A 13,954-nucleotide genomic window follows, 5' to 3' on the forward strand; every position below is an offset into this window, starting at 1 on the left:
TGCTAATCTAAGTGGTATTATGGGAAGAGGGAGTCCAAGCCAATAAATTTGGCCAGTCAGATCCTGGAAGCTGATATTTCCCTGTGATGAAGATGGATGCAAGAGGCTTTCTTAACCTGTTGCCATTTAACACTGGAATCTTACAGAATAGTTAATTCTGTACTACCCCAAGTTCAACAATAGCTTTCAGATCATAATAAGTTTTCATATAGCAGAAAGAAGTTCCCAGCTTCAAGGACTTGCAGGTCTAGCTCTTTTGTCAATTGTATTCTTCACTAGAAGGTAATAATGAATTGTCATAAATTATGGTAATATTTATGCAATAAATTATGTTAATATTTTTTTTCTCTCCTGAGTTTAGTCATTTGTAAGTTGGTGATCTCTGGAGCACTGACAAGATCTCTTAACTTTTAATTTGGAGGGGCAGATTTTGTATGTTGGCTTCTTCACTATTTGAATGCATATTCTGAAGCCTCCTAACAGCCTATCAGTTTTCCAGAGTATTGCCCCTTTTGCCTTGTAGCCCTATGGAAACTTGGGTTGGCCAAAAAAGTTTGTTCATTTTCTTCCGTAAGATGGCTCTAGTAGCCCTTAGTTGTCTTTCACTTCATTTGAAACAATTTTGTTAGATTGTATTGTGACAGCTGTCAAATTACCATGCATTAAAAAAAAACTTATCAAAATTGGTGAATTTTTGTGTAGCCATTTAATATTGAAGATGGAAGGAAAAAAACAACATTTTCAGCATATTATGCTTTATTATTTCAAGAAAGGTAAAAGCACAACTGAAATGCAAAAAAAAGATTAGTGCAGTGTATGGTGCTGTGACTGATCAAACGTGTCGAAAGTGGTTTGTGAAGTTATGTGCTGGAGATTGCTCGCTGGACAATGCTCCATGGTCAGGTAGACAAGTTGAAGATGATAGCGATCAAACTGAGACATTAGTTGTGAACTGTCAATGTTATACCACGCAGGAGATAGCCTACATACTCAAAATATCCAAATCAAGCGTTGAAAATCATTTGCACCAGCTTGGTTATGTTAATCGCTTTGATGTTTGTGTTCCACATAAGTTAGCGAAAAAAAACCTTCTTGACAGTATTTCTGCATGCGATTCTCTACTGAAACTAACAAAAACTTCCATTCTTAAAACAAATTATGACAGATGATGAAAAGTGGATACTGTACAATAATGTGGAATGGAAGAGATTGTGGGGCAAGTGAAATGAACCACCACCAACCACACCAAACGCTGGTTTTCATCCAAAGAAGGTGATATATGGTGGGATTGGAAGGGAGCCCTTATTATGAGCTCCTTCCAGAAAACCAAACGATTAATTCCAACAAGTACTGCTCCCAATTAGACCAACTGAAAGCAGCACTTGACAAAAAGTGTCCGGAATTAGTCAACAGAAAATGCATAATCTTCCAGCAGGATAACACAAGACCGCATGTTTCTTTGATGACCAGGCAAAAACTGTTACAGCTTGGCTGGGAAGTTCTGATTCATCTGCCGTATTCACCAGACATTGACCCTTCAGATTTCCATTTATTTCAGTCTTTACAAAATTCTCTTAAGGCAAAAAAATTCAACGCCCTGGAAGACTGTAAAAGGCACCAGGAACAGTTCTTTGCTCAAAAAGATAAAGTTTTGAGAGGACTTCCCTGGTGGCGCAGTGGTTGAGAGTCCACCTGCCGATGCAGGGGACACGGGTTCGTGCCCTGGTTCGGGAGGATCCCACATGCCGCGAAGCGGCTGGGCCCATGAGCATGGCTGCTGACCCTGCGCGTCCAGAGCCTGTGCTCCGCAACGGGAGCACAGTGAGAGGCCTGCGTACCGCAAATAAATAAATAAACTCATTTTAAAAGTTTTGGGAAGATGGAATTATGAAGAAAAATGGCAGAAGGTAGTGGAACAAAACGGTGAATACATTCTTCAATAACATTCTTGGTGAAAATGAAAAATGTGTTTTATTTTTATTTAAAAACCGAAGGAACTTTTTGGCTAGCCCAGTACACTACTATTCTATGTGAACATGAGTAAAATAAAATTATGCCTATTATCCACTGAACTGTATTTGAGCAAAATGCTCTTTTAATTTTACTTAAAAGTAGAAAGGTATTAAAAAAAAAACTGCTGAGTACATCCATACTAATCTTAGAATTGTCCTGGTAGAACTGTACATATATTCTATGAGTCTGAATTTACCATCACTAACAAGTTTCATTCTGATGCTTTGTGGTTTGAGCAGTTGAATTAACAGCTAGGTAAGATCTAACAGGGATTTTTCAGTTAGACCAAGAATGATGTTTGGCAAATCTAGGAATGGACAAGATCTAAAGGACAGTGACATTCATTGAATTTCTCTGTTCCAGGCATTATACTATCTAGTTTATAATTGTGTGGACCCTTAATTCTCTCAACAATTCTGTGAGGTAAGCATTGTTACTTACAGGTTAGAAATTGAGGCTCCAATAGGTTCAAAAGCTTACACAATATGAGTAGCAAGGCTATGATTCTGATCGAGGTTGATCTAACTCTATAGACCAAATCTTCATCCTTAAAGCTGTTATTGAAGGAGCAAAGCCTGTTGAGATGGAAATAGGCTACCTTATAGGAAGTTCATTGATCTGGGAGTACCATGGCAGCCAAAAAGAAAAAAAAAAGAATCACAGGATCTAGAAAACAAGGTTACACACACACACACACACACACACACACACACACACACACACAAGGAGAGAGAGAGAGAGAGAGAGAGAGAGAGAGAGAGATGGAGGTCATGGCAAAATAGGGGACAAGCCAAGGACAACAACAAAATTATTTTCCTGGTGGTACTAGACATGTTAACAAGGTGCAATGTAGTATTTTTAAGGATGGATTCAGGTATTCCTTGGCGACACCACTCTGATTGATGGTCAGGTCTTAAAGCTACCATATCCTTGTTACTTAAAGTCATTACAGTATGGTACCAACAATCAATCCAACATATTAACTACAGGAGAGAGAATTGTACTATTAGCAAGGCTATCTTTCTAATATTTAAGTTCTCAGTTAGCTCATCACTTAAAATTCCTTGACGCATTTCCCTAAATTAAGGTAAATTGGAATGGCCTGACAAAGTGAATGCTATTTCCTGTTACTATAATTTATTCTATTTAACCAGAGGTTGGTATTGCTTTGTCTCCTCCACCTGAAATTACCATCTAGGCCTGTTTAATATTGTTTGTTAATTACCAGATTTTACCCCATGGTGACTTTTGTCATGGGTGTATAAGCCCATATTGTTAACAACTTGAAATAATACAAGTTATTACTATTAAGGTTGTTCAAGTTTTTGTGAGGGAAACTGACCAGCAGTATCTTCCTTTTTAGACTTTCTAAATTCAATTTGTACCCCCATATAAATAGTTGCTTACTTTACAGTATTAGATTTAGTTAAATTCCTGAGATCTAGGCTCATTTAAATATCAGTCAGTAAGCCTTGTATCTTCTATACTGAAAAAAAAAAAAATCAAGCAGTAATTTAAATTTGAACAAACTAAATCCAAAACATTTTCCATTATTTTAGTTTAGGACAAATCTTTTTATTTTTTTTCTTTTACATCTTTATTGGAGTATAATTGCTTTGCAATGGTGTGTTAGTTTCTGCTTTATAACAAAGTGAATCAGTTATACATATACATATGTTCCCATATCTCTTCCCTCTTGCCTCTCCCTCCCTCCCACCTTCCCTATCCCTCCACTCTAGGTGGTCACAAAGCACCCAGCTGATATCCCTGTGCTATGCGGCTGCTTCCCACTAGATATCTACCTTACATTTGGTAGTGTATATATGTCCATGCAACTTTCTCGCTTTGTCACAGCTTACCGTTCCCCCTCCCCATATCCTCAAGTCCATTCTCTAGTAGGTCTGTGTCTTTATTCCTGTCCTACCCCTAGGTTCTTCATGACATTTTTTTTTCTTAAATTCCATATATATGTGTTAGCATACGGTATTTGTCTTTCTCTTTCTGACTTACTTCACTCTGTATGACAGACTCTAGGTCCATCCACCTCATTACAAATAGCTCAATTTCGTTTCTTTTTATGGCTGAGTAATATTCCATTGTATATATGTGCCACATCTTCTTTATCCATTCATCTGATGATGGACACTTAAGTTGTTTCCATCTCCAGGCTATTGTAAATAGAGCTGCAATGAACATTTTGGTATATGACTCTTTTTGAATTATGGTTTTCTCAGGGTATATGCCCAGTAGTGGGATTGCTGGGTCATATGGTAGTTCTACTTGTAGTTTTTAAAGGAACCTCCATACTGTTCTCCATAGTGGCTGTACCAATTGACATTCCCATCAGCAGTGCAAGAGTGTTCCCTTTTCCCCACACCCTCTCCAGCATTTATTGTTTCTAGATTTTTTGATGATGGCCATTCTGACTGGTGTGAGATTATATCTCATTGTAGTTTTGATTTCTCTAATGATTAATGATGTTGAGCATTCTTTCATGTGTTTGTTGGCAGTCTGTATATCTACTTTGGAGAAATGTCTATTTAGGTCTTCTGCCCATTTTTGGATTGGATTGTTTGTTTTTTTTGTTATTGAGCTGCATGAGCTCCTTACAAATTTTGGAGATTAATCCTTTGTCAGTTGCTTCATTTGCAAATATTTTCTCCCATTCTGAGGGTAGTCTTTTGGTCTTTTTTATGGTTTCCTTTGCTGTGCAAAAGTTTAAGTTTTATTAGGTCCCATTTGTTTATTTTTGTTTTTATTTCCATTTCTCTAGGAGGTGGGTCAAAAAGGGTCTTGCTGTGATTTATGTCATAGAGTGTTCTGCCTATGTTTTCCTCTAAGAGTTTGATAGTTTCTGGCCTTACATTTAGGTCATTAATCCATTTTGAGCTTATTTTTATGTATGGTATTAGGGAGCGATCTAATCTCATACTTTTACATGTACCTGTCCAGTTTTCCCAGCACCACTTATTGAAGAGGCTGTCCTTTCTCCACTGTACATTCCTGCCTCCTTTATCAAAGATAAGGTGACCATATGTGCATGGGTTTATCTCTGGGCTTTCTATCCTGTTCCATTGATCTATTTTTCTGTTTTTGTGCCAGTACCATACTGTCTTAATTACTGTAGCTTTGCAGTATAGTCTGAAGTCAGGGAGCCTGATTCCTCCAGCTCCGTTTTTCTTTCTCAAGATTGCTTTGGCTATTCGGGGTTTTTTGTGTTTCCATACAAATTGTGAAATTTTTTGTTCTAGTTCTGTGAAAAATGCCAGTGGTAATTTGATAGGGATTGCACTGAATCTGTAGATTGCTTTGGGTAGTAGAGTCATTTTCACAATGTTGATTCTTCCAATCCAAGAACATGGTATATCTCTCCATCTATTTGTATCATCTTTAATTTCTTTCATCAGTGTCTTATAATTTTCTGCATCTCCTTATGTAGGTTTATTCCTAGATATTTTATTCTTTTTGTTGCAGTGGTAAATGGGAGTGTTTTCTTGATTTCACTTTCAGATTTTTCATCATTAGTGTATAGGAATGCGAGACATTTCTGTGCATTAATTTTGTATCCTGCTACTTTACCAAATTCATTGATTAGCTCTAGTAGTTTTCTGGTAGCATCTTTAGGATTCTCTATGTATAGTATCATGTCATCTGCAAACAGTGACAGCTTTACTTCTTCTTTTCCGGTTTGGATTCCTTTTGTTTCCTTTTCTTCTCTGATTGCTGTGGCTAAAACTTCCAAAACTATGTTGAATAATAGTGGTGAGAGTGGGCAACCTTGTCTTCTTCCTGATGTTAGTGGAAATGCTTTCAGTTTTTCACCATTGAGGACGATGTTGGCTGTGGGTTTGTCATATATGGCCTTTATTATGTTGAGGAAAGTTCCCTCTATGCCTAGTTTCTGCAGGGTTTTTATCATAAATGGGTGTTGAATTTTGTCGAAAGCTTTCTCTGCATCTATTGAGTTGATCATATGGTTTTTCTCCTTCAATTTGTTAATATGGTGTATCACGTTAATTGATTTGCATATATTGAAGAATCTTTGCATTCCTGGAGTAAACCCCACTTGATCATGGTGTATGATCATTTTAATGTGCTGTTGAATTCTGTTTGCTTGTATTTTGTTGAGGAGTTTTGCATCTATGTTCATCAGTGATATTGGCCTGTAGTTTTCTTTCTTTGTGACATCCTTGTCTGGTTTTGATATCAGGGTGATGGTGGCCTTGTAGAATGAGTTTGGTAGTGTCCTCCCTCTGCTATATTTTGGAAGAGTTTGAGAAGGATAGGTGTTAGCTCTTCTCTAAATGTTTGATAGAATTCGCCTGTGAAGCCATCTGGTCCTGGGCTTTTGTTTGTTGGAAGAATTTTAATCACAGTTTCAATTTCAGTGCTTGTGATTGGTCTGTTCATATTTTATATTTCTTCCTGATTCAGTCTTGGCAGGTTGTGCATTTCTAAGAATTTGTCCATTTCTTCCCGGTTTTCCATTTTATTGGCATAGAGTTGCTTGTAGTAATCTCTCATGATCGTTTGTATTTCTGCAGTGTCAGTTGTTACTTCTCCTTTTTCATTTCTAATTCTATTGATTTGAGTCTTCTCCCTTTTTTTCTTGATGAGTCTGGCTAATGGTTTATAAATTTTGTTTATCTTCTCAAAGAACCAGCTTTTAGTTTTATTGATGTTTGCTATCATTTCCTTCATTTCTTTTTCATTTATTTCTGATCTGATTTTTATGATTTCTTTCCTTCTGCTAACTTTGGGGGTTTTTTGTTCTTCTTTCTCTAATTGCTTTAGGTGCAAGGTTGGGTTGTTTATTCGAGATGTTTCCTGTTTCTTAAGGTAGGATTGTATTGCTATAAACTTCCCTCTTAGAACTGCTTTTGCTGCATCCCATAGGTTTTGGGTCGTCGTGTCTCCACTTTCATTTGTTTCTAGGTATTTTTTTATTTCCTGTTTGATTTCTTCAGTCATCACTTCATTATTAAGTAGTGTATTGTTTAGCCTCCATGTGTTTGTATTTTTTACAGATCTTTTCCTGTAATTGATATCTAGTCTCATAACGTTGTGGTTGAAAAAGATACTTGACAAAATTTCAATTTTCTTACATTTACCAAGGCTTGATATGTGACCCAGGATATGATCTATCCTGGAGAATGTTCCATGAGCACTTGAGAAAAATGTGTATTCTGTTGTTTTTGGATGGAATGGCCTATAAATATCAATTAAGTTCATCTTGTTTAATGTATCATTTAAAGCTTGTGTTTCCTTATTTATTTTCATTTTGGATGATCTGTCCATTAGTGAAAGTGGGGTGTTAAAGTCCCCTACTATGAATGTGTTACTGTCAATTTCCCCTTTTATGGCTGTTAGCATCTGCCTTTTGTATTGAGGTGCTCCTATGTTGGGTGCATAAATATTTACAATTGTTATATCTTCTTCCTGGATCGATCCCTTGATCATTATGCAGTGTCCTTCTTTGTCTCTTCCAATAGTCTTTATTTTAAAGTCTATTTTGTCTGATATGAGAATTACTACTCCAGCTTTCTTTTGGTTTCCATTTGCATGGAATATCTTTTTCCATCCCCTTACTTTCAGTCTGTATGTGTCTGTAGGTCTTAAGTGGGTCTCCTGTAGACAGCATATATATGGGTCTTGTTTTTGTATCCATTCAGCCAATCTGTGTCTTTTGGTGGGAGCATTTAGTCCATTTACATTTAAGGTAATTATCGATATGTATGTTCCTATTCCCATTTTCTTAATTGTTTTCTGTTCGTTATTGTAGGTCTTTTCCTTCTCTTGTGTTTCTTGCCTAGAGAAGTTCCTTTAGCATTTGTTGTAAAGCTGGTTTCTTGGTGCTGAACTCTCTCAGCTTTTGCTTGTCTGTAAAGATTTTAATTTCTCCATCAAATCTAAATGAGATCCTTGCTGGGTAGAGTAATCTTGGTTGCAGGTTTTTCTCCTTCATCACTTTAAATATGTCCTGCCGGTCCCTTCTGGCTTGCAGAGTTTCTGCTGAAAGATCAGCTGTTAACCTTATGGGGATTCCCTTGTGTGTTATTTGTTGTTTTTCCCTTGCTGCTTTTAATATGTTTTCTTTGTATTTAATTTTTGACAGTTTGATTAATACGTGTCTTGGCGTATTTCTCCTTGGATTTATCCTGTATGGGACTCTCTGTGCTTCCTGGACTTGATTAACTATTTCCTTTCCCATATTAGGGAAGTTTTCAACTATAATCTCTTCAAATATTTTATCAGTCCCTTTCTTTTTCTCTTCTTCTTCTGGAACCCCTATAATTCTAATGTTGGTGCATTTAATGTTGTCCCAGAGGTCTCTGAGACTGTCCTCAGTTCTTTTCATTCTTTTTTCTTTATTCTGCTCTGCAGTAGTTATTTCCACTATTTTATCTTCCAGGTCACTTATACATTCTTCTGCCTCAGTTATTCTGCTATTGATCCCATCTGGAGTATTTTTAATTTCATTTATTGTGTTGTTCATCGTTGGTTGTTTCATCTTTAGTTCTTCTAGGTCCTTGTTAAATGTTTCTTACATTTTGTCTATTCTATTTCCAAGATTTTGGATCATCTTTACTATCATTATTCTAAATTCTTTTTCAGGTAGACTCCCTATTTCCCCTTCATTCGTTAGGTCTGGTGGGTTTTTATCTTGCTCCTTCATCTGCTGTGTGTTTTTCTGTCTTCTCATTTTGCTTATCTTACTGTGTTTGGGGTCTCCATTTTGCAGGCTGCAGGTTTGTAGTTCACATTGTTTTTGGTGTCTGTCCCCAGTGGCTAAAGTTGCTTCAGTGGGTTGTGTAGGCTTCCTGGTGGAGGGGACTAGTGCTTGTGTTCTGGTGGATGAGGCTGGATCTTGTCTTTCTGGTGGGCAGGTCCACGTCTGGTGGTGTGTTTTGGGGTGTCTGTGGACTTATTATGATTTTAGGCAACCTCTCTGCTAATGGGTGGGGTTGTGTTCCTTTCTTGCTAGTTGTTGGCATAGGGTGTCCAACACTGTAGCTTGCTGCTCGTTGAGTGAAGCTGGGTGCTGGTGTTGAGATGGAGATCTCTGGGAGATTTTCGCCGTTTGATATTATGTGGAGCTGGGAGGTCTCTTGTGGACCAGTGTCCTGAAGTTGGCTCTCCCACCTCAGAGGCACAGCACTGACTCCTGGCTGCAGCACTAAGAGCGTTTCATCCACACGGCTCTGAATAAAAGGGAGAAAAAGTAGAAAGAAAGGAAGGAAGGAAGGAAGAAAGAAAGGAGAGTGGGAGGGAGGAAGGCGGGAAGGAAGGAAGGAAAGAAAGAAAGAAAGAAAGAAAGAAAGAAAGAAAGAAAGAAAGAAAGAAGATAAAATAAAGTTATTAAAATAAAAAATAATTATTAAGAAAAAAAATTTTAAAAAAAACAGACGGATAGAACCCTAGGACAAATGGTGGAAGCAAAGCTATACAGACAAAATCTCACACAGAAGCATACACATACACACTCACCAGAAGAGGAAAAGGGGAAAAAATAATAAATCTTGCTCTCAAAGTCCACCTCCTCAATTTGGGATGATTCGTTGTCTATTCATGTATTCCACAGATGCAGGGTACATCAAGTTGATTGTGGAGCTTTAATCCGCTGCTTCTGAGGCTGCTGGGAGAGATTTCCCTTTCTCTTCTTTGTTCTCACTGCTCCTGGGGCTCAGCTTCGGATTTGGCCCCGCCTCTGCGTGTAGGTCGCTGGAGGGCATCTGTTCTTCGCTCAGACAGGACGGGGTTAAAGGAGCAGCTTCTTCGGGCACTCTGGCTCACTCAGGCTGTGGAGAAGGAGGGGCATGGAGTGCGGTGCGAGCCTGCGGCGGCAGAGGCGCGCTGTGCGTTCTTCCGTGGAAGTTGTCCCAGGATCCCGGGACCCTGGCAGTGGCGGGCTGCACAGGCCCCCCGGAAGGGGGGTGTGGATAGTGACCTGTGCTCGCACACAGGCTTCTTGGTGGCAGCAGCAGCGGTCTTAGCGTCTCATGCCCGTCTCTGGGGTCCGCGCTGTTAGCTGCAGCTCGCGCCCGTCTCTGGAGGTCCTTTAAGCAGCGCTCTTAATCTCCTCTCCTCGCGCACCAGGAAACCAAGAGGGAAGAAAAAGTCTCTTGCCTCTTTGGCAGATCCAGACTTTTCCCCGGATTCCCTCCCGGCTAGCTGTGGTGCACTAACCCACTGCAGGCTGTGTTCACGCCGCCAACCCGAGTCCTCTCCCTGCGCTCCAACCGAAGCCCGAGCCTCAGCTCCCAGCGTGTGAGCAAACAAGCCTCTCGGGCTGGTGAGTGCCGGTCGGCATCGATCCTCTGTGCGGGAATCTCTCCACTTGCTTTCCGCACCCCTGATTCTGTGCTCCCCTCTGCGGCTCCGAAGCTTCCCCCCCTCCGCCACCCGCAGTCTCCGCCCGCGAAGGGGCTTCCCAGTGCGTGGAAACCTCTCCTCCTTCACAGCTCCCTCCCACTGGTGTAGGTCCCGTCCCTATTCTTTTGTCTCTGTTTATTGTTTTTTCTTTTGCCCTACCCAGGTACGTGGGGACTTTCTTGCCTTTTGGGAGGTCTGAGGTCTTCTGCCCACGTTCAGTAGGTGTTCTGTAGGAGTTGTTCCACGTGTAGATGTATTTCTGGTGTATCTGTGGGGAGGAAGGTGATCTCCGTGTGTTACTCTTCCGCCATCTTCCTGACCTCTAAGGAGAAATCTTCATAAGCCATAATTACTTCTTTCTGAGTTAAAGGCTAGTAAAGCATTTTAACTTCCTGCTGCCCTTGACCTTAATGAATGTCACACACAGTCCCACTTGCCATAATCATGGGTATTTGAAACGGAAAATCTATTTCATTTGTGTAAGATTTCAGTCTGTGACTTTAAAAACCTCATAAGACCTCTTAGACTATGTGTGTATGCCTGACTTTATGTCTCAGTACTCTGAAGTTTCACCTCTTGTCAATGAAAACTGACGTCAGTGAAGTAATTGGCTCTTCTTCTGCGTAGGTACCCTGACATGCCCACCGCAGCTGATGTTGTGAACGCTTTAGATCAACAGGCACTTGCATCCATCCTGAGAACATACGGGGAGGAGAAGCACGCCAGGAAAATCGCTTCAGCAATCGTTCAGGCACGCAGCATCTACCCCATCACCAGAACCCAGCAGCTTGCCAGCATCGTTGCAGGTACCCTCATTAATTCTGAACAGTGTCTGAGAGAAAAAAAAAAAAAAAAATATATATATATATATATAAGTACACACATACATACACACACACACACACACACATCTATGTGTGTGTGTATATATATATATATATATATATATATATATATATATATATATATATATATGAATTCCCCCAAACTCCCAGAGGGATTCATTTGTACTTGAAATCATGCAGGATAGAATCTTGCCTATCCTTCTCTTATGCCACCTTTCTTTGGATTTGCAAGCTTCCCCCCTCCAACACCTCTCCCCCACACAATTTTTAAAAATATACTGTAGTTTGCTGATTAGTTTAATAATAGAAAATTTTTGTGCATGAGGTGATTTATCATTTGTGCCTACCAAGGTGAAACATGGAATGACAAGAGCAGAAGAATTTCTCTATCCATTACAGTGGTTGATAAGCATCCTGTATAAGATATGACATTACCTCTCTTAGTTTCACATTTCTGCATTTTAATATTTTGGGCAAAAGGAGAATTGCATTGCCCAACTGCTAAAATAAAATCCAGTGACTCATACATCTATTCTAAACAACCAGCTAACAAAGGGTATGTGATGTATAGGTTATTCTACTTTGTGAATGCTAACTAAATCAGCCTGAGGGGCTTATTGAAACATTTCATCTTTTCTGCTGTTCACCACCATAAACCTCTTGAACCTAAGTATAGCTAGGAGGTGCTTTATTATAGCCTTTCTGTCTGAAGCCAAAGTTGTTTCACAGCTGTGTTCCATGATGAAAGTTTTCAAGGCAAAAATATAACTCCTGAAGTTATTTAACAGAATTCCAGTGGTAAATTCTTCATCTTGTTGGACCATCTGAAACTCTACATCATTTTTATTTACCAAATGTAATAAGATTTTTTTTAATAGTTCCTATTAAGTTACTTTAAGTAGCTAAAGATGTAGAAAAAAGGAATATTTGTATAGCTTGTAAAAGGAACATATTAGTTTCCTCTATCTTATTATCATACATAGTTTAAGGAATAAAACTTAATTATAAATTCACTCAGATTGAGATTTAGAGGTCATGTAGCAACTATTTTATAACAATTTAATAAAACTATATTCTATTTAGTTATTAAGAGTTGACCAAGTCTTTAATTTTTTAAGCTGCATACCTCAAGGCCTCAAAGCCCTTCCAACTTACCACTGATATTCCTGTAGGAAAGTACGAGTAAAATCTTGCAGGTTATGTGAGCATAAAATATTCCATGATTTTCTTCCCCAAAACGTTTATCCTAGCAGGCTGACATCACATTCACCCTGTCTTCTGTCCCTTGCTTTCTTCCTACTCCATACTCACTAACACGTCTCCACCTTATCCTTTCTGTCATTCTTTAACTAGCTGTGTACTCTGTCTCCCATTTTGGAAAGAAGAGCAGTGAGAAGTCACATTTTTTTTTTTAATTGATAAGAAAATCCAGAATTTTCTATGCTGAAAATGAGGACTTGGGGTAGAGGGCATCCTAGAGATCATGAAGTCAAAAAGCCTCTTCTGGTAACTGAAGAAACTAAGGCTCAGGAAGGCTGTGCAATTTCCTCAAGAGTACAGTGGCAATTTCAATGCTAATCTAGAATTTGGAAGTTCATGAATTTGAGGCATCATTAGGAATCTGCCTTTAAGAAATTAAGCTAACTTTTCTGTCTCAGAACCCTAATCTATAAACTTGGGGAAATAACACTGTGGTATTAGATAGAAATTATTTGAAGATGTAGAATAGGTACATAAGTATTTTCAGAAGGATTATGATGTGAAATGCATATTAGGGCTATGAAAAATGATATACTAAAAATGAGAATTTTCATGTACGTGTAGATAAAACCCAGTTTTTGTAAATGCCATTAAAAAATTGAGTTCTCTATAATGAATCCATTTTTAAGGCTCAAAGCAGCCCATTTTAATACAACTTTATTGATGATAATGTAATTCTTTGGAGAAGGGAAAAACAGAAAAGAATGGTTTTCCATTTTGTGCTTATTTATTCAAAAAATATCTTGGAAGAGGCTGCTATATACCAGGCATTTTACTAAGTACTGAAGGTAGAATGGGGAGCAAATCAGATAGAGCCTTTGTGTTCATGAAACTTACAGGCTAATAAGTGATGTAATAAAAACATGGGGTAATAAACTTGTACTTACAGTAGAAACACTCATTTTTTTTTAACATCTGTATTGGAGTATAATTTCTTTACAGTGGTGTGTTAGCTTCTACTTTATAACAAAGTGAATCAGTTATACATATACATATGATCCCATATCTGTTCCCTCTTGCTTCTCCCTCCCTCCCACCCTCCCTATCCCACACCTCTAGGTGGTCACAAAGCACCGAGCTGATCTCCCTGTGCTATGCGGCTGCTTCCCCCTAGCTATCTATTTTACATATGTCCATGCCACTCTCTCACTTTGTCACAGCTTACCCTTCCCCCTCCCCATATCCTCAAGTCCATTCTCTAGTAGGTCTGTGTCTTTATTCCTGTCTTACCCCTAGGTTCTTCATGACATTTTTTTTTTTAGATTCCATATATATGTGTTAGCATACGGTATTTGTCTTTCTCTTTCTGACTTACTTCACTCTGTATGACAGACTCTAGGTCCATCCACCTCACTACAAATAACTCAATTTCGTTCCTTTTTATGGCTGAGTAATATTCCATTGTATATATGTGTCACATTTTCTTTATCCATTTATCTGTTGATGGACACTTAGGTTGCTTC

General features: G+C 38.7%; 1 protein-coding gene across 6 annotated transcripts in view; it reads left to right on the plus strand.

The window, feature by feature from the left end:
- METTL15 (methyltransferase 15, mitochondrial 12S rRNA N4-cytidine) overlaps positions 1-13,954 on the plus strand; it is a 202,942-nt gene that overhangs the window by 146,518 nt on the left and 42,470 nt on the right. For 5 of the 6 annotated variants that reach the window (XM_060018633.1, XM_060018634.1, XM_060018632.1 and 2 more), the window contains one exon: positions 11,014-11,192. In XM_060018633.1, coding sequence (XP_059874616.1) covers positions 11,014-11,192 — 179 coding nt within the window. The remainder of the gene's footprint in view (positions 1-11,013; positions 11,193-13,954) is intronic. The other variant, XM_069540958.1, reaches the window with a different exon arrangement.

The sequence above is a fragment of the Delphinus delphis genome, chromosome 8 (genome assembly GCF_949987515.2).
Source record: "Delphinus delphis chromosome 8, mDelDel1.2, whole genome shotgun sequence".
NCBI classification, from domain to species: Eukaryota; Metazoa; Chordata; class Mammalia; order Artiodactyla; family Delphinidae; genus Delphinus; species Delphinus delphis.